The sequence below is a fragment of the Zalophus californianus genome, chromosome 2, assembly GCF_009762305.2.
Source record: "Zalophus californianus isolate mZalCal1 chromosome 2, mZalCal1.pri.v2, whole genome shotgun sequence".
Classification (NCBI taxonomy): Eukaryota; Metazoa; Chordata; class Mammalia; order Carnivora; family Otariidae; genus Zalophus; species Zalophus californianus.
Genome location: NC_045596.1, coordinates 175,135,157 through 175,162,275, shown reverse-complemented (window position 1 = coordinate 175,162,275; position 27,119 = coordinate 175,135,157). Strand labels below are relative to the sequence as shown.

Sequence of the window (27,119 nt, the reverse complement as noted above, 5' to 3'; positions counted from 1 at the left end):
AATGTTGCTCTTAGTGCAAGCAGTAGTAATGAAGTAGTGTTAGGATTCAGCAAGGATCAACAGCAAAGAAGAGAGAATATAGATTTCATACGTTTTACCGCATGTGTAACTCCTCTAAAAGCAGGAAAGCCTGGTTTCTGAAAAACTGTTGGCCTGGACAGAGAGGTAGAGTTTTTGTTTGTTTTGCTTAGTGTTTATTTACAAGGCTGAATGAAATACACAGCTTCCCAGAAAACTCTTCCTTCGGACAGGGAAACTCTTCCATGTTGTACAGAACTCACTGTGTTGACTAAAGCACGGACAAGCAGCCCCCTAGCTGACGTCCTCGCGGCCAGGGGCTCAGGCGGGGTGCTGGCTGCATACGCGTCCGTTCCGTTCCAGCCGAGCCGTGCGTGCTCTGTGCACATGTGCATGGCCCAGCCTCCCAGGCACCAAGCAGGCAGACTACAGAGAGAGGCCCCCGAAGTGACGTCCCTCGGTGTTGGCAGAAGGAGGTAGTGAGGGAAAAGGAGAGGGTGACGGTGAGAGCTGCTGGCTCGGAACAGGACTTAGAGCAGCCCCAGGATTCAGAGCCCGATGGCCCGGGGTCCGGATCAGCTGTGCTTTCCACTTTCCCTTCCCTCGCTGCCGCCTCGGCCTCAGTCCCTGTCAGCGCTCGGGCTCCTCGCAGAGGCCAGGGGAGGGAGAAGGGATAAAACCTAAACCTGTGGCTGTCTTCTGCTGAGTCATCGAAATGTTCTCAGTGGCCTTGGGGATAACTTTGTAGCTTATGGGGAGCGACTCAAAGAGGCCCCCTCTGTTTGTGGGCCCGCCCCCACCATCTGTGGAGATGTCTTCGCTCCTCTTCCTAGACCGCCTAAATAAGGATTAACTGACAGTTGAGGCAAATGTTCCTAATACCATGGAGCGGTGCCAGGTGTGCAGAGTATTGTGACTATCAGTGGCTTTGTTAATCAGCAGCAAAGCCTTTCACCATTGTCCTGGAAAGGCAAGAATTGACAGTGGCCAGAAAGGACTGGGAACGGTGGCTTTGGGGGGCCTTACTAACATCCGGGTAACTTGCCTTGCTCCGTATAATGATTGAAATCCAAAGTCTATCTGGGGGTGTATGGGAGAAGGAACTGAAGAGTCTTAAGAGATCAGAAAGCCCATGCCCATTGTGAGAAAGGTTAGAGACAGTGCCAAGATTAGATGGACTCAACCATTTGAGTTAGTGGGATGTATTGCCCATGGTGGCACCCTCCCCTGTGAGTTCTGTCTTGATCTTGAGACTTTCCCAACCTGGAATCTACTTGGCTCCGCCACATCGGTCCTAGAGTTGGTGGAACTTTCATCTGAAATCAGTGAGATCCTTGTGCTCAACCCCAAAACTTATTTGGAGTCATTCCCAGTGCAAGCTTGGGTTCTGTATCCAAGGCTCATGAACAGATACGGTTATTTAAATTCCTTTGTCCAAGATGAGAATCCTAGAATGAACTGGTAGAGGCTTTACCGATCCAGCAGGTCTGCCCATTTTACAGTTGAGGAGACAGACTGGAGAAGATGGAGAGTTCTCGAAAGTCGCGAGTGGCTCTACCGTGACTGGAGCCAGGTCACCTGACTCCCAGGCCTTGCTCTTTCCACGCCTCAGTGCTGGCTCACCAAAGACTTACTCTTTGTTGGAATTTTGGAAAGGCCTCACTCCACTGACTCCTTGGAACTTTCTTCTCTAAGTAGATGAGAAGCCTGTAAGAAGAGACTTGGAGGCAAAGACAAGGGAATAAGAACTTAACCTTCACTCAAAGGGCCTGAGAGAATTTTTATTAACTGGAGGTAGAGCAGTGGGGAAGACTAAAACGGAGCATCCCCTTAGTGGATGGTTCCGGTTTTGTTTGGAGATCTTACTGTATGTCTTTGGAGAAGCTTTTATATTATTTTGCTTTTCTTAGCAATGTTGTGCTCTGTTTTGAGACTTGGATTTTTTTTTTCTTCTAGTGTTTCTCTCCTGAGGCAAAGCCCAACACACCTGTCTTTTGTCCACTTCTCCAGCAAATTAGATTTGTCTCTGGGAATGTGTTTGTAACATACCAACCTACTGCAGACCAGCAGAGGGAGCTCCCATGTTGAATTTGCTTGTTAGCTATTTTTCCCCCATTTTGCAAAAATTATTTCTTGGTAACATTTGAGAGATTTCAATAAAAATTTTAATCAGAGCAAAAATTACCTCAAGTAGACTGCAGCGTTTTGTTTTCATGGTGATGTGAGTTTGGAGCTATGAGATTGTGGGAGAATTGGGCCCCTGATGCTGAGCACACACCACATGGGAGAAGGCCTCAGAGCATCCAGGGGAGGCTCGGCCCAGAGCCGAGGCCTCACTGCTGCTACTGGTCTCTTCTTGGGCTCCCGAGCCATCAAGAGCTGCACGGTGGAAGATTCTCTTTCTAGCATCTGTGGGTCACCTCTACCAGGAGATCTTGCATCAGCAGGGATGGTATGTCTGGCTGTCAGAAGCCTGTATGAAGCAAAGAGCTGTGTTTCCAGTCTGTCCGCCCTGATCTCGAGAAAGGAGGACCCAAGGGGCAGAAATTGTCATTGAAGATCAGGAGTCGCATCTTCTGGTTCTGCTCCAGCTTCCGTCTGTGATCTGGTGCTTCCATCTATAAATTGAAGATGCTTATTTGACACCACATCTCATTTTTGAGGCCTCATTGCAGAAGGTAATGGGACTGTAGGCTGCAGTACTTCTGTGTCGTTTGTAGAGATGAAGGGACAACTTGATGCAGCAAACAACGGAGTTCTAAGAAGATCATTAACGTTTTTAGACATGATCATCCTGTTTACTTTCAAGATTATTGGTGTTTGAAAATTTATTAAATATATTCTGAAAGCCACTGTGAACAGAAGGGCAGGTTTTATCCATGGCTTTTAGGAACCTTCTCTCATGCACATACAGCACTTCGTGCCACATCGTCCTCACACAGCTCAGCCTTTTCGGTCCCCGTTCAGTTTTGCTTGGTGCCAGTTATTCGTTTAGTCTTGTTGCTGACGGGGCAGAGAGAAAACCAATAAAGTGCACTGCTCTCATTACATTCTAGAAACAATACTATTTACCCTTGACCCAGTGCCACCTTGTTGGGCCAGAAGCTTGTCCAGGTAAGTAGGACTGAGAGAGCAAGTCCCGGTTCCCTGTGTCTTCTCCAGGGGCCTCATTTTCATTTGCCCTGAGTCATGGCAGATCTTCCAGGGCTGCTCCACGGCTCACGGCTGGAACCCATCACCTGCATGCCAAGAGAAGGTTCTAAAATCGTAACACAGACTTCCAGGGCAGGACATGCCCCTGGGGAGGTGCCTTGTGACACACAGGACAAATTGTAAAGGTTAAACCCAAAATCAGTATAAAAATGGACCCAGGCACACAGGGAAGGAAGAGAGATCACAGGGGGAGAGAAGGGCCAGGAACGTTCTGCAGGTGCTCACGGCAGAGCTGCCCGCCCACCCACCTGATCAGGCATTTACTCAGCGAAAGGCAACTGCGAACTGAATCTTCAAACTTTTTTATAAAAACAAATTTCCTTAAGCCTCTCCTTTGTCACTAACTATGCCCTATGGAGAATACTGAGATGAGACACAAGCGATCTGGTTTGGCACGGGGTGTAATGGAAGCGCACGGCCCAGGAGAGAGGGAGTGTCTTGAGGGAGGCAGGGAGCAGGGCAGGTGTGAGTATGGACTCGGGTGAGCACCCAGTGGGGCGGGGCTTGTGCACAGTGGGTAAGGTGGCTGGTCCTGCAGAGGGAGCCTGAACAAAGCCGGGGGGGGGGGGGGAAGGGGGGGGCTTCGGCATCCCAGCAGCTGGCCAGCCTCCCAAAGGGAAGGGAAGAGTCAGGAGATTCAGGGTGTTTGCTTCAGGGCCTCCCAGATGGCATCAGCTCTTACTGCCCGACACCTGGTCCTCGAGGCCTGGCTTTCTCCAATGGCCACCATCCACCGTCTCCCTGCAATCCAGGCCTTGTGATTGTCTGGGAGAGCATGGCTTTGAGGGACTGCAGAGGTTACCTTTGGGGGCTGATCAGCCCAAGGCTTTAAATTGTTTTTAGACATCGATGAAACTGTTAATCCTCTGATAATGTACCTTTCCCTTTAAACCTTACAGCTCTGTGAAGGTCAGACTGTGAGGAGAAACTGCCCCTGGGTGCTCTGTCTCCTGAATGTGCTAGCCTTGTCTAGTTCCTGACTTGGTTCAGCTTTCTGGTCTAGGAGCCCCTGGCTTAACTCCCATAGGAGGCCAGGTGGGGGACAGGCCAGCCAGGCATTGAGCTCACAGCGTCGGCCTCCTCTGAGCTCTGGGCGTGTGTCTGCCACTTAGAAGGGAGCACAGAGCCCCCTCTCCTTTCCCAGCACCACCTCGGGGCTGTTTCTGTGCCTGCCCCACGAGGCCCGGCCCGTGCCGGAACTCGAGTCCTTCAGGAGGGCTGAGCCTGGCAGTAGCACGGGCTTGGAAGTGCGAGCTGTGGGGCTACCTGGTCAGACACTGGCTCTGCCATTTACGAGCTGTGTGATCTCTACTGAACAAGTGCTTTATGTAACCTCCCTGGGCTTCAGTAAAGTGGGCCTAATAATCCCTCCTGTAGAACAAGAGGGCCTGGGGGCGCCTGGGTGGCTCAGTCAGTTAAGCGACTGCCTTCGGCTCAGGTCATGATCCTGGAGTCCCAGGATCGAGCCCCGTATCAGGCTCCCCGCTTGGCAGGGAGTCTGCTTCTCAGCCTCTGACCCTCCCCTGTCTTGTGCTTTTTCTCGTGCGCTCTCTCAAATAAAATCTGTAGAATGTGAGAGTGTGCCCTAAATGCTGGTTTTAAGGAGCATGTGAATTTTCAACAAGGTGGACACCTAGGCTAGCTCTCTACGAGGCAGTGATCGTTCAGACGCTACAGGCATCCAGCACCGTCTTGACGACACTGAGGCAGCTGCAGAGTCCTCGTGACTGCGGCTGAATGGAAGGCCAGAGGTTGGGAAGAACAAACGAGCGACAGGCGAGCAGGATGAGGCGTCTGGGGACAGCCGCCAGAGTGACAGCCCTGCATCCAGCCGTGAGGTGTCTGCAGCCTGTGCCAGCGCCGAGAGGACGCGTGCCCATAGGATGCCCTCCCCGACGGCCAGGCCCGGACACGCCTGTCAGGAGAAAACCGATCCCTGACAGGAAATAGATCAAGAGTGGGAAACAGCTGAATTCCCGGAGAGACCAAGTGGTTCCTGTGGGTTGCTTTATTCAAACCCGTTGTCCCTGAACTTTCCAGCTGCTGCCTTATCTTGCTTTGCTATCGGAGAAACTGGAGAAGAGAAAGACCCACGGGTCATCTGGCCCGTTCCTCCCTGGACTCTGTGGCTCATTCTTCCCACAGTCCATCCGCTAGGATTCTGCCCCATCTCGTTTCCGGGTGGCAGCGTCCCCTCTTGTGCCTTGGGAAGTCACTCTCTCCACAGTCCTGTGGCCAAACCCCAGGGGATCCCTGGCCAAGCAAATGACCTCCTGTTTACCTTTTCTGTCCTCACCCCCTCCTCTGCGGCTCGGCATCTGGAGACCTCGGGAGCCCCTAGTAAGGCAGTGAGGGACGGAAGTTCTCGGCGCATCCGCACTGGCCTCTTGAGAAGCAGTCCGGAGTCCTTCAGCCAGAGTTCATGGGGGTAGCTGGCTCCTGTGGCCAGAGCTGCTGCCGGGCCCCGAACTTCGCCACGCTCGGCAGCCCCCTAGTGTGGTGGCCCCGGCCGTGGTTGGGGACCTCAGCGAGACTCCTCAAATTTACCGTTGCTGTGACCGAGAGAGCGGCTCCAAGTGGGCCTCTTCCTGGCTGGAGGGCCACAGGGTTTCCTCCTTTTGGGGCACTGTCTTTCCGGTCCCTCAAGCTTGTTTCATTTTGGCCTTTGTAAGGCTAAACTTCCTAGGGCGACTTTTTCCCCGGTCTCCTTCGCAATGAGAACTCCTCCCGAGTCCATGAGCCCACCTCGTCCTTGGGATGATCAACAAGTAAGTGGTCTGACCATCCCAGTAGGACGGTGCAGAGGGCCTGGCACAGAATCGGGATCAAACAGGCCAGTTTTAATGACTGTTTCCACCCACTGTGCGACCTTTGGGATTTTAAGCAAGTTTATTTTAACCTCACTGAAGCTCGGTTTCCTCATCTCTAAGTAGGAAGAATGAATATCTACTTGATGGGGTCATTTCGAGTGAAAGAGTAAAATGCTTGGCATGGGGTCGTAATTAACCTGGCTCTTCTGTTTCCTTCTTACTGTCAGAACTTTATCTGGCATGGCCCAGAGGCTCCCAGTCCTCCCTTTGTAGCATTAGAAGCAGTTAGGATATAGGGACTCGAGACCAGCACCCCACCAAGGGAACCCTCAAGGCCCAGGCTCTGTTCTTGGGTGCAGAAGAGAAGTAGCTGGTGCCAGGGCAAGAATGGCAGCCTGCGGCCACGGTTATACCAAGGCGAGGCTCTGGTTTGGCCAGGTGGCCCTCCGCCCAGGCTTGGGCCTCCTTTCCTGGGAATGGGCACCCAGATACCATCTAAAAGTATGAGAATTCTAAGTGCTCTGGAAACAAAACCAAGACTACAGAGAAAGTTTAGAAATACAAAATGTAGCCTTCATGAAAAGAAAGTGAACTTCTCCTTGAAGAAAACCAATTCTGACAGGGGAAAAAAGGCAAATCAACTCCAAATGGGATCATGTTTTATTCAGGTTTTGTGCTGCCAGTGGGGAAGGCCAGAGCTCAGTGACAGGATGGGAAAGTGGGACACCCCAACCTCAAGCCTCATCCACTCTGCCATGAAGTACTTCTCGCTTCACTGGGCTCGGCTCCTGGGGACCTCTAATGGCCCTTGATAGCAAACATAGTTAAAAATTAACAGACTGGCAGAATTAAATATGGATGACAAGCAGCCACTGTGGACTTAATCTGACACAGGATGTTACACGCTTGGGTGCCCTCGACCCGAGTAACGTCTTGAGTGAACTTCTGGGGTGTCTGAGCACATTTCACATGCCTCTTTGAAGGCAAGAACCTGGCTTGTGCTTAGGACAGACAGGGAAAGAGTCTAAAAGCCCAGGAGAGAGAATTATCCCTGAAGGCTTATGGGTAATTAAGCCCAGCCTTGACTGGTCTTAGCAGGAGGTGTTCACAGGGGTCTGGACCTTGTCGCTGCCTGGGCTCAGGCCTCAGCAGCGTCCCACCATCCGGACGGGGAGATCTTGCAGGGGCATAGGGCTGGGCTGGAGCAAAAGTGTTCTTCCAGTTTTGGTGAACACTGTGTCATATAGGGCAGGGGTGCTATTTTAAAGAACCCTGTGATTAGTCCCATAAAGACGATCATCTTTTTTGTATTGCAGATCAATCTAGTGTCTTTGGTGAGTTTGGAGTTTCTTGGACCGCAGTGTGCTTCTGGCTTGGCAGCCTCTCCTTAGCCTGGCAACCTTCAGCAAAGTTTGCTGTAGGACCTGACGTGCTTTATTCGGTGCTCAGAATGGATCCTGGCCTGGAGTGAGCAGGCCAGGGCTGGTTATAACTAAAGAATGTGTGAGTGGCTGGCTGCACTTGTTTCAATGTTGGGAGAGCCCCAGCAGGGTAGTCAGCGCTCCCGCTCGGGCCCAGTGTAGAAACCTGAATATCCATGCCTTAGAAAGGAGAGCCCGGCTCTGAATAGATGGTGCTGGGGAAATCTGTGTTCAGGTACAGCACCTGCTTCGGAAAAGGTAAGAAAATCTTCACTGCTTCTTACAGATTAGATCAGACATCCAGGGCACCTAGCTGGTCTGGTGATCTTCCAGCTCTGATTCGTTTTGTTAAGAGCTAGAAACTTGGATGCCATATTGGCATGCCTCAGCCTCCCAGATGCACCGAAAGTCACCTCCTGGAAGGGCTCTTCCACACCAGCATTTCTCAGCCACCTCGGGTGAACATAATAAAAAGATTCTGTGGGCAGATAAACTTGGGAAACCCAGGGCTTAAATCAAGTCGAACGGGTTTCTTCATGGTGGAACTTCTCGATTCCGCTGAAGGGGCAGAGACTGCATTTGTCTCCGACTTCCTTGAGCACAGAGCATCTCTAGACAGCCTGCTTCCAGCCACACTTCTGAAACCTCACACAGGAACAGTGTCTCTCGAACTTGGACGTGTGCATCATCATCTCCCAAAGGGCTTGTGACATGCAGGGACTTGGGATTCTCTCCCTGGGCTTTTTGCATTTCTGACAAGTTCCCAGGTGATGCCGGTGGGCCAGGGACCACACTCTGAGAACCACTGATCTAGACCGATCCCTTTATCTCATGGAGGAGAAAATAGCACCTGGTAGGCACTTCTCGTGCTATTTCTGAAGGCCGGCGTGGTGAGGACGGGCGGCCCCTGGAAGGGAGGGGTAGGGGGGTACAGCGCGGGTCCATGGTCTCTCGCCGCTTGCTCTGCATTGTTTGCGGGAGGGCTGAGGGCTCCGCGCTCGAGACCGGTCAGGGTCTTCCTGTTTGGCAGCATGCTCAGAACTCTGAATTCTGTATGTACTTCACTCCGCTGGGCCTTGGTTTCCTCATCTGCAAGTGGAAGAGGATAGAAATGACCTTTATGGATACTTACTACTTTCTCTAGCATTCCAGTTTATTTTTGCTCTGGGGTATTTCTGTTTCTGGGTGTTCTCCTCTCCTATCCGAGCTCTCACACACGTCGCGGGAGCTGGTGCCATCCGTGCTAAGGTGTGGAGGACCTCAGTGTTACTTTGCAGGGGCACTGTGTTTTCGAAGAGCATTCCCGAAGAAGTGTGATGGTGGAATCCCATACAGTGTGGCCCCTGGATAGTGAACCGGACGGTAACGACGCGGCATTACTGAGTTGGAGCCGAGAAGCGTCCCGGCGTCTTCCGGGTGCTTCCGGGACCACAGGCCGCAGTGTGTGCAATGGTGTGCTTAGCGGTCTGGCAGAGTGAGCAGCAGTGTCGCCGTGGATCACATATATCGGTAGAGATTCTTCTAGGGACTTGAGAAGCTCCTGGGATCCTAGGCAGGGTTGTGAGTGTGCAGTTGTGGGGTGTGTGTGCGCACCAGCTCACATGCAGTTTTCTACAGACAGGATCCTGTCTTACATGGAAAGCCAGTGGCACAGACTTAGCGCTGCCGGATTGTCCGCGGGCTAAGCACAGGTCTCCCCGGTGTTGACGCACTACAGCAGCCCCTGGGCAGTGGGCCGGAGTGGCCACGAGTGACCCGGAGCCAGAAACCACAGCAGAACAAGCAGCCCAGGTGGGGTTCCGTCCCCCCCAGCCCCGTCCCAGAGGACCACAGTAGTTAGCACCCAACTGCTCACTCAACTGGACCCGCTGCCTGCCGCGTGCGGGGAGCAGCTCCAGCTTGGCCGGGCGGGGGCACTGCCCTCTGCTGGCAAGTGCCTGCCACTGCACCCCTCTGAGCTGAATAGCGGAGGCTGGCTTGGAGGCCTAGGGGATGCGGTGAGAAAGGCCACCCTGTTGGCAGGGGCTGTGGTATCCAAGCCATGGAGCACAGAGTGATGAATTTCGGGGCCTCTGTTGACTCCATCACCACCACATCCTCCCCGAGAATCAGCCAGCGGGCCATCTTCAGCTCAGCTGAGCTGGGTACGACTTCTAGAGCCCACAGCCCAGAGTCAGCCTGCTTGGCGCCCTGGAGTGCTCAGGGGTTCTAGACTAGGCTGACTGCAGGGCTCCGGGTTCGAGGACGGTGTGGGTGGAAGAGGCCAGCATGCACCCGAGGTTGGCTGAGGCTGGGGTGGGCGTGTGGGAGATGAAGAGCTTCCTTCTCGCAGTCACTGTCACCAAAAATCATGCCATCCACTGCGCCCCCACCCCCTGGTCAGACCTCCCTCTTCCTGTGTCTCTGAAACACCAACATGTCTTGGCCTCGTGGGGCTCAGTGCCCCAGCCCCACACCCAGGCAGCACCAATCGCCACCACCACGCTCCCTCCGACTCCAGTGCACACAGACCCATCCCCTCCCGCTGTGTGTTTAGGTTCCCAGCCCCCCACCTGCCATGGGGCTGTGCCCCCCTCCCCTCCTTTACCACCTGTCTCAGGAAGGCAGCTCCAACTCTGCTCTTTGCTTAGTGAGCAAGTGGATTCAGACGCACAAAGCCATAAGCCATGGGTAGGTATGAAATTTTTGTCTTTGTCTCACCCTCTCCTCCCTTCTGCCCCCTCCCCCTGCACCCCGTCCTCCTCCCTCCCTTTTCCTTCCCATCCTCCCACACTTCCCTTCTTTATTTCTTCTTTATCCTGCATATACTCCTAAATTCACAAAGTGGCATATTTTAGCCTACCCGCTTGCAAAGAATTTCTGGTCCCTCATCCCCTTAATTGTTATTGAGTGTTGAAAACGACTCTGGCCCTGCCTTAAATGAACTTCAGTACCTGCTGGTGGCTCCCAAGGAATACAGCTTTGCCCTCTCACAATGAGGGGGACCCCTTCGAGCTGGTGATCTGATTTCTAAGAATATCCAGTGTGATGCCCCAAAGGATCTCTCATGCACAGCTGGCCCAAGTTCCCTGACCTGGATTCCTGGCATGGGGAGAAGCTCAAAACACATCTCTGGTCGTTTTAAGTCTTCATTTTCCGAGTAGGTGAGGCCCCAGGTTGGGATCGATTTCCCCCAGTGTGGCCTGTCAACCCTGCATTGAGAGCCAGAGAGGAAGGGGAGGCCCATGGGGTAGAAGGAAATGCTGAGGGCTTCTGCATGTGGACCAAGACCAAAGGCTGGGCATCCTGTGTGAGCTTTGTCTGGGGGCCCACTCCTAGACCAGTCAACGAGAGCTAGTGGAGCCTGTGCCCTGGATCCTGACCCTGCTGGGTTCTGTGCCCGTGGGATGTCACTCAGAATACCCAGCTCTCAATGGATTTCCCTACCTGTAAAAGCAGGTTAGAAGAGGCAGGAGGTCTTCATCAATCCCCTAGCACCCCCCAGGTTCTGCGGAGTTTCCTTGCAGGTTCCAGGCCCCCCTGCACCTCCACCTCTGCCAGGATGCTGCTTCATCTGTTTATGCTTTGGAGATCTGAGTAAGATGCCATGTGAAAAGGGGGTTCTCCAGCAAAATCTGTTCTGTTAAACCATCGAAGTCTGTTTGCCAGGGTAAAATTCCCTCCAGCATTGCATTCTACTCTAGAAACATTTTGGGCCAGGTCGAAGATCCATCTTTCTCCTCCTGCCACACTGGAGAGGATGCTACTCTCCACAGAGCCATCCAGCCCTCCTGAGCATCTCCCCCCTTTGATGTACTTGCTCTCCCTCTCCCACTCCCAGCTGCCTGTGTTGCGGGGAGGCCATGCCACCTCCCGGGAAACGGGAGCAGCAGTAAATGGGCATTTCTTGCTTCTGGCCAAAGGCTGCAGGGCAAAACTGACGTTGCTGACAGATGGACATTTGTTAAAGCCTAAGTGCTCTTGCCCTTTTGTTTGTTTCTTCACATTTTCCTCAGCACAGGACCGGGAACATTCTGCCAAGTGGACAAAGCATCACTCAGTCCATTTGTTTTGTTGCTGGCCTTCCACTTTGGAAACTTCATGGAAAAGATGGGTCCTCCTCAGCAGAGTGAGCGGAGGGCTTGGGGTACCAGATAACCCACAGGGCTGAGAAGCCAGAACCACTTTTCTAAAAGAATAGGAGCAGAATCTCAAAGATGTCCAGGCCAGCTTACTGGCAGGGATGGGTCATGAACCCGTCCCTCCCTTACCGAAGCGGATACGTGTTTCCACACCCTGCTTAGCAAACCAGGAGGCAGCCTGTGCCCTCGGCGCGGCTCTGCTGAGCGAGTGCAGCGAAAGGGACTCGCTGGGCCAGACTCAGGCCAGGTCTGGCCCAGCTGCGGCAGGCTGTTCGCTGTGGCAAGGAGGGTGGGAGCAGGGGAGCTGCTGGGCCCGGCATGCTCCCTGAGACGGGCGCTCGCTGAGAGCCTGGCCCGTGTTCACTGAGGGGATGTGGACGACCCCTCGGGGTGCTGTTCTGATCCCCTGCGGCCCCCGGGGGAGAGGCGCCCCCTGGCAAGTGTAAGTGGGCTCCGTCTCGGAACAGTGAAGGCGGCAGCCCGGCAGGATGCTGTGTGGGGGAACGAGACTGTCCAGTGGGAGCCCTGCTTCACAGCCTTCTCCCCACGTGTCTTTCCAGATGCGCTGGCTCCCTCCCTCCGAGGCTACTTCTCAGGGCTGGAAGTCCCGTCAGTTCTGCTGAATACTATGTAAGTACTTGGCTTGCGTGGCCGCTGCGAGCCCCGTGCAGAGCAGACGTCCGGGACGTGGGACGCACAGCACCCACGCCTTCCAGACCACCTGTTACCTGCGGTCGCCCGTCCTCCTCAGACCACCGCGGGGCTCCTCTGTGGCCTTGCAGCGCTGCCGGGACGTCCCCCTGGGGTTGAGGGAGAAGCGAGGGATGTTGTCCTGTCCGCGTCTCATCCCGGTCTTCGCTGTCCTAAATCAGCAGCCAGCGCTGCTTCCAGTCCGTGTCGGGGGCCAGGACACCGGATGACGCAGCGGCAGTTCACCCGCTGCCCGCGTCCCTTGGCCACCGGCCTCTGTTGCCCGCAACGCGGGCTCGTGGGACCCTTGGCCGTTTATCGGAACTGACTTCCGTGCGTGCGTGCGTGTTAGAGCTTGGGCCAAGCTCTCTCCTTTCAGCTGAAGGCAGACAGTGTGTTGTTTCTAGTAGGCTTTCCTTACACTGTCTTGTCTCGAAGGAAACAATATGCTAAATGGGCATCTTTGCACCTAACCCTGCTTCAGGGAACTACCAAGTCAATTTTTTTTCTATAAATGTATAATTTGTATAAAATTCCAAGCGCCACCTTTCATTTGGTATCTTGACTGGATCTCTGTTAAATATACTCTGAATTCTCATAGGATGTGTGAATTTGGGGGGGGTCTGCCCTCAAGGAAGGTCTCTGAGATGATACAGTTCTACAGTCTTCGGTTTCTCCTGGTTTATATCATTCCTTCACAAGACAGGAAGAAAAATGAGAGTAGGGAGGGGCCAGACCTTCATCCACTTAGAAATGCTAAAGAGAGCATGCAGAATTCTGTACATAACTATACCTGATGCTGATCTTTTGAAGGACATATGCAGGAAAAACTGGCCTCCGGTTGATTTAGGTTCAGCTTCAGTGGGGAGTCACAGAGGTCAAGGCCCTCCTAGTGAGGCGGAAGGAGAGCACTGAATAGGCTTTTCACAGAGTTCTGGGATTTATTTTCCACAGGCAAGTTGCCCTGTTGACCCGAAGTCTCGCTTGGTGGGTCATGTCACCTTCATTTCAATTTCCAGGGTGACTGCTGAGCGTGGACTTCACTTGCTGAAGTCTTCACCACCATAAGAGGCCAGCACTTACAGGGAGCTCCAGTCCTAGGTCGGAAGGCAGGCATCTTTGTTCTGGAGGAAGGGCCTCACCACACAGGAGGATGGTGGTGGGCAGCAGACCCACGCCCCAGCTGGTCAGGATTCTTGCTCTGCTGGTGGGGTAATGAGTAAGTTGACGGATCACGTTTCTCTGCTTTGAGACATCAACTCCAATAAGTTAGAACTGTACCGATTCTTCCCCTAGCCAGACCTATTCCTGAGTGTGACCAGAGCAACACTAGTCCTTGGTGACGACTGGAGGCAGACTACGTAAATGTTGCCAAAGGTCAGAGTTAAACACTTTTTGGTTTGGTTTTGTTTTGTTTTGTTTTTTACCAAAAGACTCTTAGAACCTTTCTTATAACATGAGCATCATGAATCTGTAAAATTAGGGAACTCAGGGATGCAGGATTCCCCAGACTCATCTGAGACAAGGGAGCCCTGTCACAGACCCTTAGTAGAGTGCTGTCTTACCTAGAGCACATTTGGGAAACCATGCCCTACTCTCTTACCCGGAACCCAAGCCAGTGACACCCACGTGCAGAGATCTTTGGGCCAGGGGTCATTATGTTAGAATCACCACTGATCTGCGTATGAGGGAAAAATTAGGCAGCATTAGATTTTTTTTTTAAGCTGCTTGTATTTGTCCCTTATCCTGAAATTATGTCGCATGTGTGTTCAAGCACCCATTTTCCATGAGATGGTAATATCCGTGAATGGCAGTTGCATTTTAAATGTAGTCTTGGAAAAACGTCAGTAGTCCGTGGTAGATACTGGAAGTATTTAAAATATTTTACTATTTTGTGAAATATAAAAGTTTGCTGTTTAGGGGGGACTTTTTCTTCCTGGAAATACTATTTGTAAGCTTTGAGGTATATTCTAGGGTCCATTATGTCCAGGACTTCCCAAGTCCATGTGCCCCACCCGCGTGCCCATAATTAATTTTTAAAATGACATGTCCCCAGCCCTCTGTGCTTTCTTTGTGCACAGAAGCCTTAGTCATTTCGTCACGAGGGACCCTGCCCCGGTTACCAGGGCAAGGCGGGTGCAGCCCTGTTGTCCGGCTCCAGAAGGCACTGAGCGATCATGCGCTCTGCCTCCCATGACCGTGCACTCATCTCTCCGTTCTCAGAGGCTGCTAGGTGTTCACCTGCAGGTACCCAGGACTGCGTAACTGGGATTTCTGAAGCTAGCAGAAGACTTGACGGGTTGGAGGTCGATCTGGCATTCAGCCTAAGCAGGTAGTTGAGGAAGTTGATGAAACCGGAAGAGAGGTCGGTGGGACACAGCCTTGAGGCTCACCTGGCCGTAGGGTCCACAGAGGACGAGCAGCCTGTGGAGAATGAAGAGTGCCTGGAGGAGCCGGTGAGGGCTGGAGCCCGGAAGGGCAGTGGTGAGCTGCTGGCGTCAGCAGCAGCAGATGCTGTGGGAAACTTGAGTAAGATGAGAGAATACCTCCGAATCTGGCAGTTGCAGCTGGCCGAGGATGGTGGTGGCAATAGGGCCTGAGGAAGGATTTTTTTTTAAGCATTTATATAGGCCAAAGAGAAGGCATGATCGTTAAGCAGCTGCACGATTCCAGCCGATGAGATCCTGCCCTTTGTTTCTATCCACTCACCTAAGTTGTTCCAGATCATCCTTCCCCACAGACCTTCCCACCAGAGACCTAGAGGCAGCAGTGGCTACCAAAGAAGGCTTAGCGGGTTCCCCCTTCGGAAGTATGGCTTGTGAAGCTGTCGGACCCGTATGCAGGTGCAACATCTCCTGTGGATGCACTGTTTGTTCTGAGCTATACTTGGGCCACGGGCCAGACTCCTTCCTCGGGGTCTGGAGAGAGCAGAGGAGGGGCAGTAGGCAAGGAGGATGGGTAATTGCACTTATTACCACCGCACTTGGGGTTAGGACTCTAGTCTCCCATCCTGCCTGAGGTTAGACTGGTTCAGTGTGGATCCGTTACTCAGGCTCCTTCTAGTCTCTTGGATCAAGTCCTTCAGCTAATAGTCCAGGCTGCGTAATCTTAGGGAAATGCAGATTAGACTTGAGAACAGTGGTTCTGATGAAACAATAAACATTTTAGTGCAAAACTGGTCTTTCAAAAAGGCCAAATGTAGGATAGGTGCGGCCAGTGACGTGGCCTTCCTCTGTTTGCCGGGGGGAAAGGGGGGTGTCCTTCCTCTCTGGGAACATGGCTCCTGAATAGAAGACAAGAGCAGGAGTGATGGCTGGTATCAGACATGACGACCTATACGCAGACCCAGACCGGCGCTCTCTCCTGACACCTGGAGCTCTGGGGGCCACCCTTCCAAATCCTGAACCGTCCAGGCCCTGCTGCAGGGGTTTTTCATTTACTCACTTTGACCTCCTACTGGGAAATCAGGGACTAGACTAGAAAAGTAAACAAGCTCTTTATTCTTTAAGTAAACATATGTGTTCACTATGTGCTAGATAGAAAAATGTGCATGCAGACCAGGCCTGTGCCCCTGAGGAACTCCAGTTCTAGTGAGTGGGAGTCATGGATATACATTTTAAAGGGAAAGAGTTCCTGCTGAGGATGCTCCAGGATGGACTTGTGAGGAACCCCCTTGGGTGGGGGTGGGGGTGTGCATGTGTTTACTGTCATCGGTGGCATAAGTAAGACCATCAGAGGGGTCGGTGTCATTGGTGTTTTAATTTGTTCAGCATCCTGCTTGATGGTGTTTAGTCTGGCTACAAGCTCTGTCTGCTCATCACTGGAGTTTTGCTAACGGTCCAGCCATGGGCTGGACAACCCCAGATTACATGATAATCATTGAAAACGATCCATTACCCAGATGCATTGAGACCAGGAGAGCATGAGCGAGTCTTTAGTAACTCTTTAGAGGGAATGAGTTACACAGACTTCCTTGTTGGGTATCCAATGATGTAGTTAAATCAAAGAGAGAGAGAGTTAGGAACCGGGGGTGGATGTGGGGGGTGTTCTTTAAGAACTCCGAAAATCTCCCTGGCCTAGGACCAAGACCACAGCACCGAAATTATAAGCACATGTAGTTACAGCATCAACAAATGAGAGAAGGACACGGCAAGAGATAATAAGACCGGAATGTAAAGCTGTGTATTCCTCATGTTTTGTTTTGGGAGGGACAGCCTCGTCTGTCTCTGGCTGTGAGCATGAGGGCCTTGGGGATGCAGCCATTGTCCGGGGAGCCCCAGGAGCCAGATGTCAGGCAGAGCTGGGAGCTTAGCGCTGTGGTCCTGCAGGCACCCCTGCCTTCTCCCTAGAAGAGCCCCAGGTGGGACACCTGGGTGGCTCAGTTGGCTAAGCGTCTGCCTTCAGCTCAGGTCATGATCCCAGGGTCCTGGGATTGAGCCCCGCATCGGGCTCCCTGCTCAGCGAGAAGCCCACTTCTCCCTCTCCCACTCCGCCTGCTTGTGTTCCCTCTCTATCAAATAGATAAATAAGATCTTTAAAAAAAACAAAAAAACAAAGAGGAGGAGGAACCCCGAGGCGCCGTGCCCAGGACCCAGGGCAGGGTTTGCCCTGAATCGCCACTCCCCCTCCTGTTAACCACGGTCTCTGTGTCTCAGGTTCGTTAGCACAGTCACTATCAGTGAACATCTGCAGCAAGTAAGGGACTGTTTTGGCTGCTAAGGATACAAGGGTAAGAGAAGCAAACAAAATCCTTACCTGCATGGAGCTGACCTCCATTAACAGGGGGAAGAGGATCATAAATCACTAAGACACACACTAGGTCAGGCGGTGAGACGTGCAAAGGGGAAACTAGCAGAGCGAGGGAGGAGGGTCAGTGTTCCTGCGGGCGGGGGCTCCGTGTGCCACGGGGGAGCACGGGCCTCAGGGTCAGCCTGGTGCTTACGGTCAAGCAGCGACCCACAGCTTCCCCAGATACATATGGGCTTCCTTGTTCAGACCAGGCTCACTTGACTCAAGTTTAGAGAATAATTGAACCTCTCTGGTCTTCTTGCCTTCCCCTTTGCTGAGTCCAAGTGAACAAGCTTGCCGCGCAGCAGGCCTTCTCTGGGCGAGGCGTTAGGGGAGCAGAGAACGCCCCGCCACCGGCGCGGTGTCGCCCTGGCCGCTGATCCTTCCCTGCGGGCGCTCGTCCCATTTCCCCAGTGACGAGCCACACGCCCTGGTCCTGAGTCCCCGAGCCTGGGGTCTGTTCGGTTCCTGTGTGAGCTGTAGGGATGGGCCTGAACGCCTGCACCTGCACTGGGAGCAGGCGGGGGGGGCGGGGGGGACACTCCATCCAGCCACTGCCGCGCCCTCCCCGTTCCATAAGTGAAGGCACCACGGACCTCTGCTCCCCACATGGGCGCTGAGCTCACCTATGCGTCGCACCTGGTAGGACGACCCCGGGCGGTCCGAGCAGTGATTTCCCTGCCTTTGCCCGTCCCCTGAGCGTATGCACCAGGAGAAGTGCCTGACGGTCCCTGGAGGAAGTTAAAAGAGGGTGGCCGAGTATGAAGACCTGGCCATGGGGTCTCGGCGCCTTCACGGGGCAGGTGAGGGCCACCTACAGGAGCCCCTGCCCCACCCCCACACTGCACGCGTCCGGCTCTCCTCGGCTGGAAAGGGACATTCGGAAGGCCTGCGTGCTCGCTGTAAGGTTACAAATGAACACATTCAGACTTCCCTGCGGTGTTTTCTGTTCTTTGCGGAGTCGTCTTGGGGGTCCCTGTAGGACTGGCCCGTGTGTGCTCCCTGTCCACGGGGGCAGCCCTGGTGTGCGGACAGATGCTACTGCTCTCCTCACTGCAAAGAGCAGCCTGGTGACAGTGCCCCCTGCTCCCAGAACCCGGGGTGGGCGCCACGGTCCCTGTGCTCCTTGCCCACCGGTCCTGAGTCACCCCGATGAGCTTCAGCCCAGACACCTGGAGGGATGTGGCCATGGATGGGACATCCTAAGCAGCAGGTGCCCCAAGTGCCATGCCGGTCTGGCCGTCCCCAGAGGCGTGGGAGGTGGGAAGAAGTTGGGGGAGCTGATAAGTTTTATGTACAAAGATGAATATTTCGGGGCGCCTGGGTGGCTCAGTCATTGAGCGTCTGCCTTCGGCTCAGATCATGATCCCAGGGTCCTGGGATCAAGCCCTGCATCAGGCTCCCCGCTCAGCGGGAAGCCTGCTTCTCCCTCCGCCTACCACTCCCCCTGCTCATGTGCTCTCTCTCTGACAAATAAATAAAATCTTTAAAAAAAAAAAAAAAATATTTCTTTTCCTGTCCTCAACCCAATTTTCACTAGGAAACTGGAATTACAGTTATTAATTCTTTTATAATGTTTTTAAAGTGGAAATCTGGGCAAAACTTTTTTCCCTTAGTTCTGAGAAGAGAGATGTCCTAGGAGGGCAGTCCTCCCTTCTGGCTCACCCATAACCGCAGCGGAGGGTCTCAGCCCAGGCCCAGCCTTCCTGCCGAACCCCAGGGGGGCATCTTCCCGTGCCAGCAGACCAGGGAGGCCTCTGTGGGGAACTTGGGGTTCGCAGCAGTACCCTGCGCACTCCTGGTCATGAAGTCCCGCATGCCCGAGTCCGCCTGTCTGTCTGCAGGCAGGAGGGCTGAACACACAAGAGACGTTAGCAGGGAAAAGGGCCATTGGCATCCACGCGCTGGGAGGCAGGCGTCCTTCCTTGGCTCCGGGAATTCTTATGAAAACCAGCTGGCTCAGAGGCGGTCATGCCTGCGGAAGAATATTAAAAATTTATGATCTTCTGGGTCTCGGCACCTTCGTATTTCAAAATTCTCAGACCCTTGGGAACAGGATGTAGTCACAAATGTTTCCTTTTAGTTTTTGTTTTCCAGAAGGTGCTTGGAGCAAAGTTGAGCTCATTGATGCACGTGACAGCACAGGATCCTCCTGGAGAATTGCTTTTGTGGCCTTGGGCTGACCAACGTTAATACTGTGGTCTGAGGCAGCTCCTGGAGCTGGATAGGTTTGGGGCGCTTCCTCTCGGGGGGGCTTCAGGTCCTGCACCTCTCCTCGATGGGGCTCTTGAATAGGCCTGGGGGTCCAGCCCTCAGAACTCAGCGCGGCTGCCTTGCCTCCTCGGCCCGGCGGCCTGCTGTTGCTGCAGCTTCGTCCTGGCCCGTCCCCCACGACGGACACACGCCTACTCGAGTGAACATGTGAAGACCGTGTCTCCCACGGCACACTTGGCTCCAGAGTCCCTTCCCCTCCGGCCTTGGTGCCAGGGAGCCCTGGCTGCCACACTCCACCACCAGGGCGCTTTCCCTCTGACCAGGCGCGAAGCCCTTGGTCCCCGTGGGGAGCTGCTGTGCCGCTGGTGAGGTCATTCGCACCGGGCACTTGTCCTCAGCTCCACCGTGGTGGCCTTGGGCCCTTTGCCATTGACTCTCTGTTCTTTGCTCACAGAACAGGCTGACCTTCGGAACCCAGGAAACCCCAAGAGCAGACCAGCGCTGGGGTTGGAAATGACTGCACACCATTAATGGGTGATTTCTTTCTCCATTCCAGGTTGCAGGTGTGTGATGGTGGCTGCAATCTGTCTTGTGGGTATTAATGCAATCTTCAGTGGTGGTTGCTGTGCTCAAGCCATTCTACCAAACTGGAGCATGCTGGTGAGTCCCACAGTCAGAAGCCGGACAGGCCCTCTGGGGAGGCAGCGTATTCTGGGCAGGGTGCGGTAATGGAAACCAGTGTGGTCGGGGCCGTCGTACCAGCATCCCCGGGGATGGGGCCCAGCAGTCTAGGTGTTACCACCTCCCCCAGATGATTCTGGTGGGTGCTCTAGGTTGAGACGTGCTGGTATGGAGCACTGGGGTCAGGGGTTTGCCCTTCATGATCTCCTCCAGCCACAGCATGCTTAGGGAAGGGCGTCCGGGAGGGCAAGGGGCAGGGGGGGGGTGGTCTGCAGACCCTCCGCACACAACGGTCGGTGAGGCCATCTGCACGTGCTTAGGCCGCAGCTGTGGAACGAGCCATTCCGCCATCGGGAATTTACAGATAAATGACACTTTCTCCTTTTAAACCCTTAACACCTTTTCTGGAAATTCACCATTTTGGGGAGAATCTTTTAGAGATAATATGTATATTCCTCCTGACTTCATCCACTTGTACTGAATACAGTGTAGCTCTCTCGGTGACGCCGAGACATTTGCATGAGCCTCTTCAGAAAGAAGACTGGTTGTCCTTGGGCATAGGTGAATGAGGCAGGGCTCTCACTGGACTCCTCCAGACTCTGGGCTTCCTGCCAGCCGGTGATTTTGGTGATTTGTTCATCTCTTCGGGTGGTCCATCAGCTTCTAGTAGTAAATGTAGCCTAAAACAATAACGTAGCGTTCCCGCAGGTGACCGGCCGCTGGCTGCCACACAGAGGGGCTTCCAGGCTCTCTGGAAAACTTGGCCTAGAACAATAGGAGTACCAAGGGCAGGCCCACAGCGGTTATGTCTCGGCCCAAATAAGGTGGCGAATTTCATCCCTACAAGGGGCCGATGAAGAAAAGATGAGTCAGAAAGAGGGCAAGATTCCTGCTGAGGACAGAGCACCAGGCAGATCTAGCCAAGGAGGTCAGTACTGCATTCTTGGGACTTAGGTAATTTCTTGCTGTCAGAGTAGAGCCCATCCAGAGGCAGGCACGTCGTGTGTGCCCCAGCAGCCTGCACTGGGGGTCTGTCTGCCCACTGACCAAACGTAACAACAGGGAAGTGTTTATCCACATTGTTTAGGGCAGCTAATGTTTAATCCCACCAATTCCTTAGCCTTCTAATTTATTAGGTGGTTCTTTTGTCATGGTTCTTAATAACAGTGCCCACACTATTCTTACCAATATTGTCACCTGGTAAAACCTTTTTTTTTCTTTTCTTTGAGCGAGCAAGCAAGCACGAGTGTGAGTCGGGGGAGGGGCAGAGGGAGAGAGAATCTCAAGCAGACTCCATGCTGAGCACGGAGTCCAACCTGGGGCTCTATCTCACAACCTTGAGATCATGACCTGAGCCGAAGTCAAGAGTCTGAGGCTTCACCGACGAGCCACCCAGAGGCCCCCCAGTAAAGCCTTTTTAAAGAACAAGATTTTGTTGGGTTTTTTCCTCCCCCTCCTCTGGCACACTTTAAAGACCAATTAAAAGCTACCCATGTAATTTTTTGGAAGCAGGTTAAAATAATTTTTTTTTTAATGCAATAAACGAACCCAAACATCCGTAATTCCAGGCAAATGCAGATGAGCCTGGTCAGGAAGCACAGCGGCCGGGGCACGCGGTGACTTCATTTAGACAATGGAAGGAGCAGAAGAGGGGTGGGGGGTAGCCCTGGGACTCGGGGCGGCCGGCCAGCACGGACCGGACGAGCTGGAGGGCGCCTTGCCACTAGCCATGTTCAGCATGGGGCTCACCAGTTTCGGGGCCAGCCGTGGGTTACAAGAGCAGGTCTGGAGGTGGCCCGCTGCTGGCCAGCACGGCTCCGCCTGCGCCTCCAGGAGGCTGAGCCCTCTCCGGCAAGGCATGGGAGCGGGATCCCACGCACGGAGGTGGCCTGCTGGGTGTGCGGCGCGAGTTCCTGGGGCCGAGGGGTGCGTGCATGTGGGGGCAGGTCGGGATGTATGTTTAGAATGCGGGGGTGGGGGCAGCGTTTCCAACTACAGGAGACTGTTCTGGAGACTCTAGCCTGTGAACCTTTTAAAACGTCACCTAGGCTTTTTATTAAGTTCATACTGATACTTGGTTTTTACAGCTATAAAATGAAAACTATGTTCCATGTCTTTTGGGAGTTGAGTAGAGGGGAATATTCCTTATCTGACTTTCGGTAAAAATGAGTACATTTAGAGAAAGTCTTGGGAAAGAAGTCAGTAGCCAATAGGCCAAGTGTATGTAGTAGGATGGGGGAAACCGAATTTTCTTACTGTTGGGAGAAAGAACTCAGGACTGAGTCGGGGGAGAGCAGGCCCCGTCTGGTGTGGTGTGGCAGCCAGCAAGCGCCTTGGCCCCAACCCAACAGCAGCTGTGCGCGGTCCGGAGGGCCACAAGCTGATCTTTTTGATCAAGGACAACGGCCATGAAATGTTTAAGAATTGTAGAATATTTTTTCAGACAGCAGCAGGCATTCTCCATGGTCTTATACGGGATAGTTGCGACCTGCCTCCGGCGAGCTTTGTTCCATCTGTTTTTCTGCCCTGTCTCTCCAGTGACCGCCCTTCGGGAAAGGCTGTGAGCAGAAGCTGCTCGGCAAACAGAGCCTGACCCTCTCCCACCCCGCCCCCATCCCTCCACGGTGCTCCGTGTTCCCGGATGTCTCTGTATTCTGTTTAAAATGTCCTTGTTAATACATTCCAAGGTTTGAACTCCGTTCTTAGCTAAACCCCTTCCTTGTTTACAGGGACTGAAATAGCCACATTCTGACCTTCTGTTCAGTCTGGGAACATCTATGGCAATGGGGACGCATTCTTTTCCCATGTGAGAATTACATCTCCGCAGCACAGTTGGGGAAAAGCTCGGGAAACCATCAGCTCTCATCCCACCCTTCTCTTTTCCCTCCAGAGCCTTCCTCATCAGCCGGAATGAGCCAGCCCCGTGCACCCTGCTTCTTGCCCGAGAGTGCAGGGAGAAGGGGGCAGAGCCCTGGGAGGCCCGGGTGGGCTGCTGAGAGCCCAGGGGCAGTTGGAGGCCTCCGCGCCCCCCCCCCCCCCCCCATCAGGGCCAGAGCTGCCCCAGACACAGGCTCCGGGTGCTCAGCCGGGCGCGTTATCCAGACTCAGGAGCCACGTTTCAGTGCCACGTGCCATTAACTGTCGGTCGTTCCCATTGCCTTTACTGGCCTGCATAGGGGGGTCTGAAGTTCTACGTGCAAGTGACTGTGTCGGGGGTGGAGGGAGGAGGACGTAGTCTTAGGGAGGAAAAGAATCCGCGCTAATCCGTGAGGAAGCGAAACGAATGGCCTGGACAGTGAGGACTCTAGTTAGAGAGCTCCAGCGAGAAAGCCCTGCTGGGGGCGGCGGGGGGCTGCCCGAAGGGCTGGGGAGGCGCTCACACTGAGTTCGGAGAGCGAACAGAGTTGGCGAGACCGGGAGGGAGGTCTGTGCCACGTGTTCTTGTCCAGAGTGGATTATGACCAGGCTTTTGAGGGCCTGGGGGGATGAGTTAGGGGTTTGGGCCTCGGGGAGGCAGGGGGAGGTGTTTTCAGAATCTTTGTCACCTGGCTGCCCGCGGCAGAATGAAGGGTCCGGTCAAAAATGTGTACCAGGAGGGGCGAGCCCAGGATGGCGACGGCGGTGCGGGGAAGTGACAGCCCAGAGAGCGGGGCTGTGTCCGGTCACCAGGGGCTGGGTGGAGGGACGGAGACGCGGGGCGGGGGGCGGGAGCCGTGTGAGGAAGGTAAGGTGGCGAGTCTGGGTTTAGACGTGGTGCCTTTGTGGTCATGGCAGAAGTGTCCAGGGCAAAGCTGACAGGAATGGGGACAGTTGTCCGGGAACTGACTGTGGAACCAGAAAGGCCAGGAGTAGCAATGTGTACTTGCCCAGAGATGGTCGTTGAGCTGTCCAGAGGAGAAAGCCCCCCAGCCAGGCGCCTGCCCAGGGCTGGGGGCGACCACGGGTGTGCCTCGGCCTGGCCGTGTGGCGGCTCTGCTCTCAGCCTCTGGTGCCAGGCCGCGTCTGCATGCGGAGCCGGGGCTGCCGCCCGAGCCCAGCCTCGGTAGGAGGCCTTCGGCAGCGCGCGGGCCCCTTAAGGCTCCCAGAGTCCGAGGGCGGCCGAGCGCCGTCCCCTGTGAATTGTTCCAAAGTAGGAACAGCCGTAGGGGGACTGCTGTTCCTCAGAAACCGTTTCCTGGAAGCAGCCCTCAGATGGGGCTGCTGGCCCCTGGTCAAGTTTGGGATGACGTGGGACTGTCGTTGCGGCGTCCCGTATCCACTCCGTCTGAGCAGGGTTCCCACTCTGGAGAGGAGGCTCCTTCGGCAGCTCGAGGGCCCGTCGGCTCCCGGGTTCATTGGGAAGGTCAGCTGCTGCAGCCCCAGAGATAATGCCCGGAGCCGAGGCCCCTGCCGCCCACCCAGGGCCGCCCCAGGCCACACACACCCGGTGTCCCCGCTGGGGACAGGTCAGGGGGCGGCAACAAGATGCTTTCGAGAGCGGGCCCTTCTCCTGGCCCTGCTCACGAAGCGTCACGGGTCCTGTGACATGTGCCCAAGACGGGGTGTGCCTCGGCCCGGCCCACTCCGGTTTCTCCCTCACCGAGCACCTGCCGAGTGACCGGCGACGCCCCTCCTGTGCTGGGCTCCGGGGGCCGGGGCGGGGGGGAGGCCAAACGGAAAGTGGGACTTCCAGAAGGCGTCTCTCTCCTCCTGCATTCCTGGCCTGTCAGAGAGCTCTGCTGAGAAAGGCAGGCAGCGGTGGGAGGTGGCGGGGCGGGCACTGCAGGCCTCCCAGAGCTTGATCAGGGAGCATCTCCAGCCCCGGGCCTCCCTAGCTGGGCCTCCCCGTGAGAGGCATAAACCGATGGACTAGCACTAGCCAGACCGTGGCAACAAGCTCGAGGGAGGCTGAGCGTTCCTGGAAGGTGGCAGGTGAGGCTCTGCGTGTCCAGATCCCTGCCCTCGAAAGCGGCGCCCCAGTCTCTCCCCGGGGAGATCGTTCCGTGAACCGCAGCTGTGTGGTCATGATGTCGGGTCTTCTGACTGGCCTTTTATTTCTGCCGTCACCTGCAAACAGGCTGTGCCAAGATATTCTGGGTCACAGCGTGGGTGCCCCAGCTCAGTGCGGGCCTGGCATAGATAGGATTTACCAAAATCGTCCAGTTCGTGCTGTTTGCGAGTGTTCGTGGGAGGTTTCTCCAGGAGTTACTGCCAAAGACACATCCTCCCAAAGAAGTCTAACTTAGGATGGTTTGATGGGGTGTTAGTAATAATGCTGTTTTCTTTATAGCTTCCTCCCACACCCAAATAAGCATTTCCCTGTACAGAATTCTAGTATCTGTGGAGTTCCTTCTGCCTAGATCTTTTCTACCACCACAGATTAGAGTCTGACGTGTTGGTAGGATGGCAGGAAAACGGACAGAACAACAGTAGAGGTTTCACCGCGCGGCTCTACAGAAGCGAAGACCGTGGGGCCGCGCTGGGGCTCTGCAGGTAGCAAAGTCTCAGGGATGATTCGAAGGCTTTTTTTTTTTTTTTTTTTTTGCCACAAAGCAAAATACAGTGCAAGTGCAGGAGGAGGAGGTCTTGAAAAGTTTCTGGTGAGAGAGAAGTAGGTCCTGCCCCTGCGTCTCTGGGGAGAACGTTGCTACTCTGGTGGGGGGTCGTGTTCTGTGCACGTACACACACGCGCTTGTCAGAAAGCGCCCCCGCCCCAGCCTGCGGGAAGGTGAGCCCGCCCCTCACCCGTGTTCTTTCTGTTTCAGGCTTGAAAACACCTTGCCCAGTTTTGGTCCCTTCAAGACTTTGCCACAGCCTCTATCACACATCTGTTTTTCTCGAAGAAACAAATATAATAAAAATGTTTTACTCTTTTACACTGTATAATTTTAAGAAATAGTGTGTTATTTGTGAACGCATGGTCTGACATTTCTGTACAGTTTGGAGATATTTTCAAACGAAACATAAAAGATGTCAACAATAAAACCAAGAGAGTGAGTATTTTTATACCAAACATTTTAAGTATGAGAGGATGGATGATCTTACACTGGGTTGGATCACAATTTTTGTGCTTGACTTTTGAATGCTTGTAATTAAAAATAGATATTTTTTTCCTCCAAGCTGCATGTTTGAGGCATGTTTTTAAATATTATAGGATTTCCAGAATCGTATTGTGAAATGTACAGCCGTCCGCCTGCCTGGCCTGAGTGCAGGGTAAGGCAGGAACAGAACGGCACGCTGCAGCCCTACTAGGTACATGCCCCCCCTCCCCCCCCGTTCTACTGGCATGCTTCCGGGGGACAGAAGCCCCCAGGAGCTGCTACCATGGGGGCACGCTGACAGCTAGACAAAGCAGCCTTAGGTGGGCCCACGTTCCTGACCAGGGTGCAGCTCCCGAGGGGCCCGTGCACAGTGTGTGCCCCGGGGGGGGGTTCTGCCCTCATCTGGGGTTTCTCCTGCTCCCAGCTCACCCTGTGAGACCCACTGAGGCCCACCTCCCAAGGGAGCTGGCTGCTACAGGCAGCTCCTGTCTCCCGAGTGGGAGGACTGCGCTAGGGCATCCCCCTGCCGGACGAGGCCCTTAAAACATCCCCCCCGGCCCGAGGAGAGAGGGCGCAGCCCATGGGTGATTGATTGCAGTGGACGCTGCTCAGCTTGCTTCAAAACCCAAGTCGGGTGACAGAAGCGGACCCCTCCCCGGAGTCCGGCAGCTCAGTCTCTCCCCCTTGTGGTAGAAGAGCCATGTGTAAAAATGAATTGACCTAAGAATTTTCGGCTGCTGACAGAGCTGACCAGGATATATCCCTAGCTTGCTTAGTCTCACATTGTGCTGAAGACTTCAGTGTTCTAGTGATTATATGGTGGTCTGGGGTGGGAGCAGATGATTTTCCATCAGAAATGAAGATATAAAGAAACTTTTAAAGGTCATTACAAAAAGGGTCAAGAAGAAGAGCCAGTGTTGAGGGAGGGGCACGTCCAGCAGGGTGGGGGGGGTTTGCTCCGTTCACACCCAGCCACCGGCCGCAGCGCTCCCTGGCCCCTGCGGAGACTTCCGGACTCTTGTTTCTAAGGAAAACCGCACTGCCGCACAGTCTACTATACTTTCATAAACTGTGTAAAGATACTTTTCTATTGTCATTTTTTAAAAAATAAAGTGCTTTTTCCAGCTGCCACACCATTGCTTG

The 27,119-nt window shown here is 54.1% G+C and overlaps 1 protein-coding gene across 13 annotated transcripts in view; it reads left to right on the top strand.

Moving 5' to 3' along the window:
• Positions 1-25,920, top strand: part of RBPMS (RNA binding protein, mRNA processing factor) — a 172,671-nt gene extending 146,751 nt beyond the window's left edge. For 6 of the 13 annotated variants that reach the window (XM_035726036.1, XM_027597918.2, XM_035726037.1 and 3 more), the window contains one exon: positions 1,975-2,208. In XM_035726036.1, the coding sequence (XP_035581929.1) occupies positions 1,975-2,106 (132 nt within the window). In that variant the 3' untranslated portion in view covers positions 2,107-2,208. Of the gene's footprint in view, positions 1-1,974; positions 7,721-9,998; positions 10,133-12,143; positions 12,214-19,831; positions 19,936-25,700 lie in introns of those variants that run through there. The other 7 variants (XM_027597923.2, XM_027597922.1, XM_027597924.2 and 4 more) reach the window with 6 other exon arrangements.
• Positions 25,921-27,119: the final 1,199 nt, after the last annotated feature.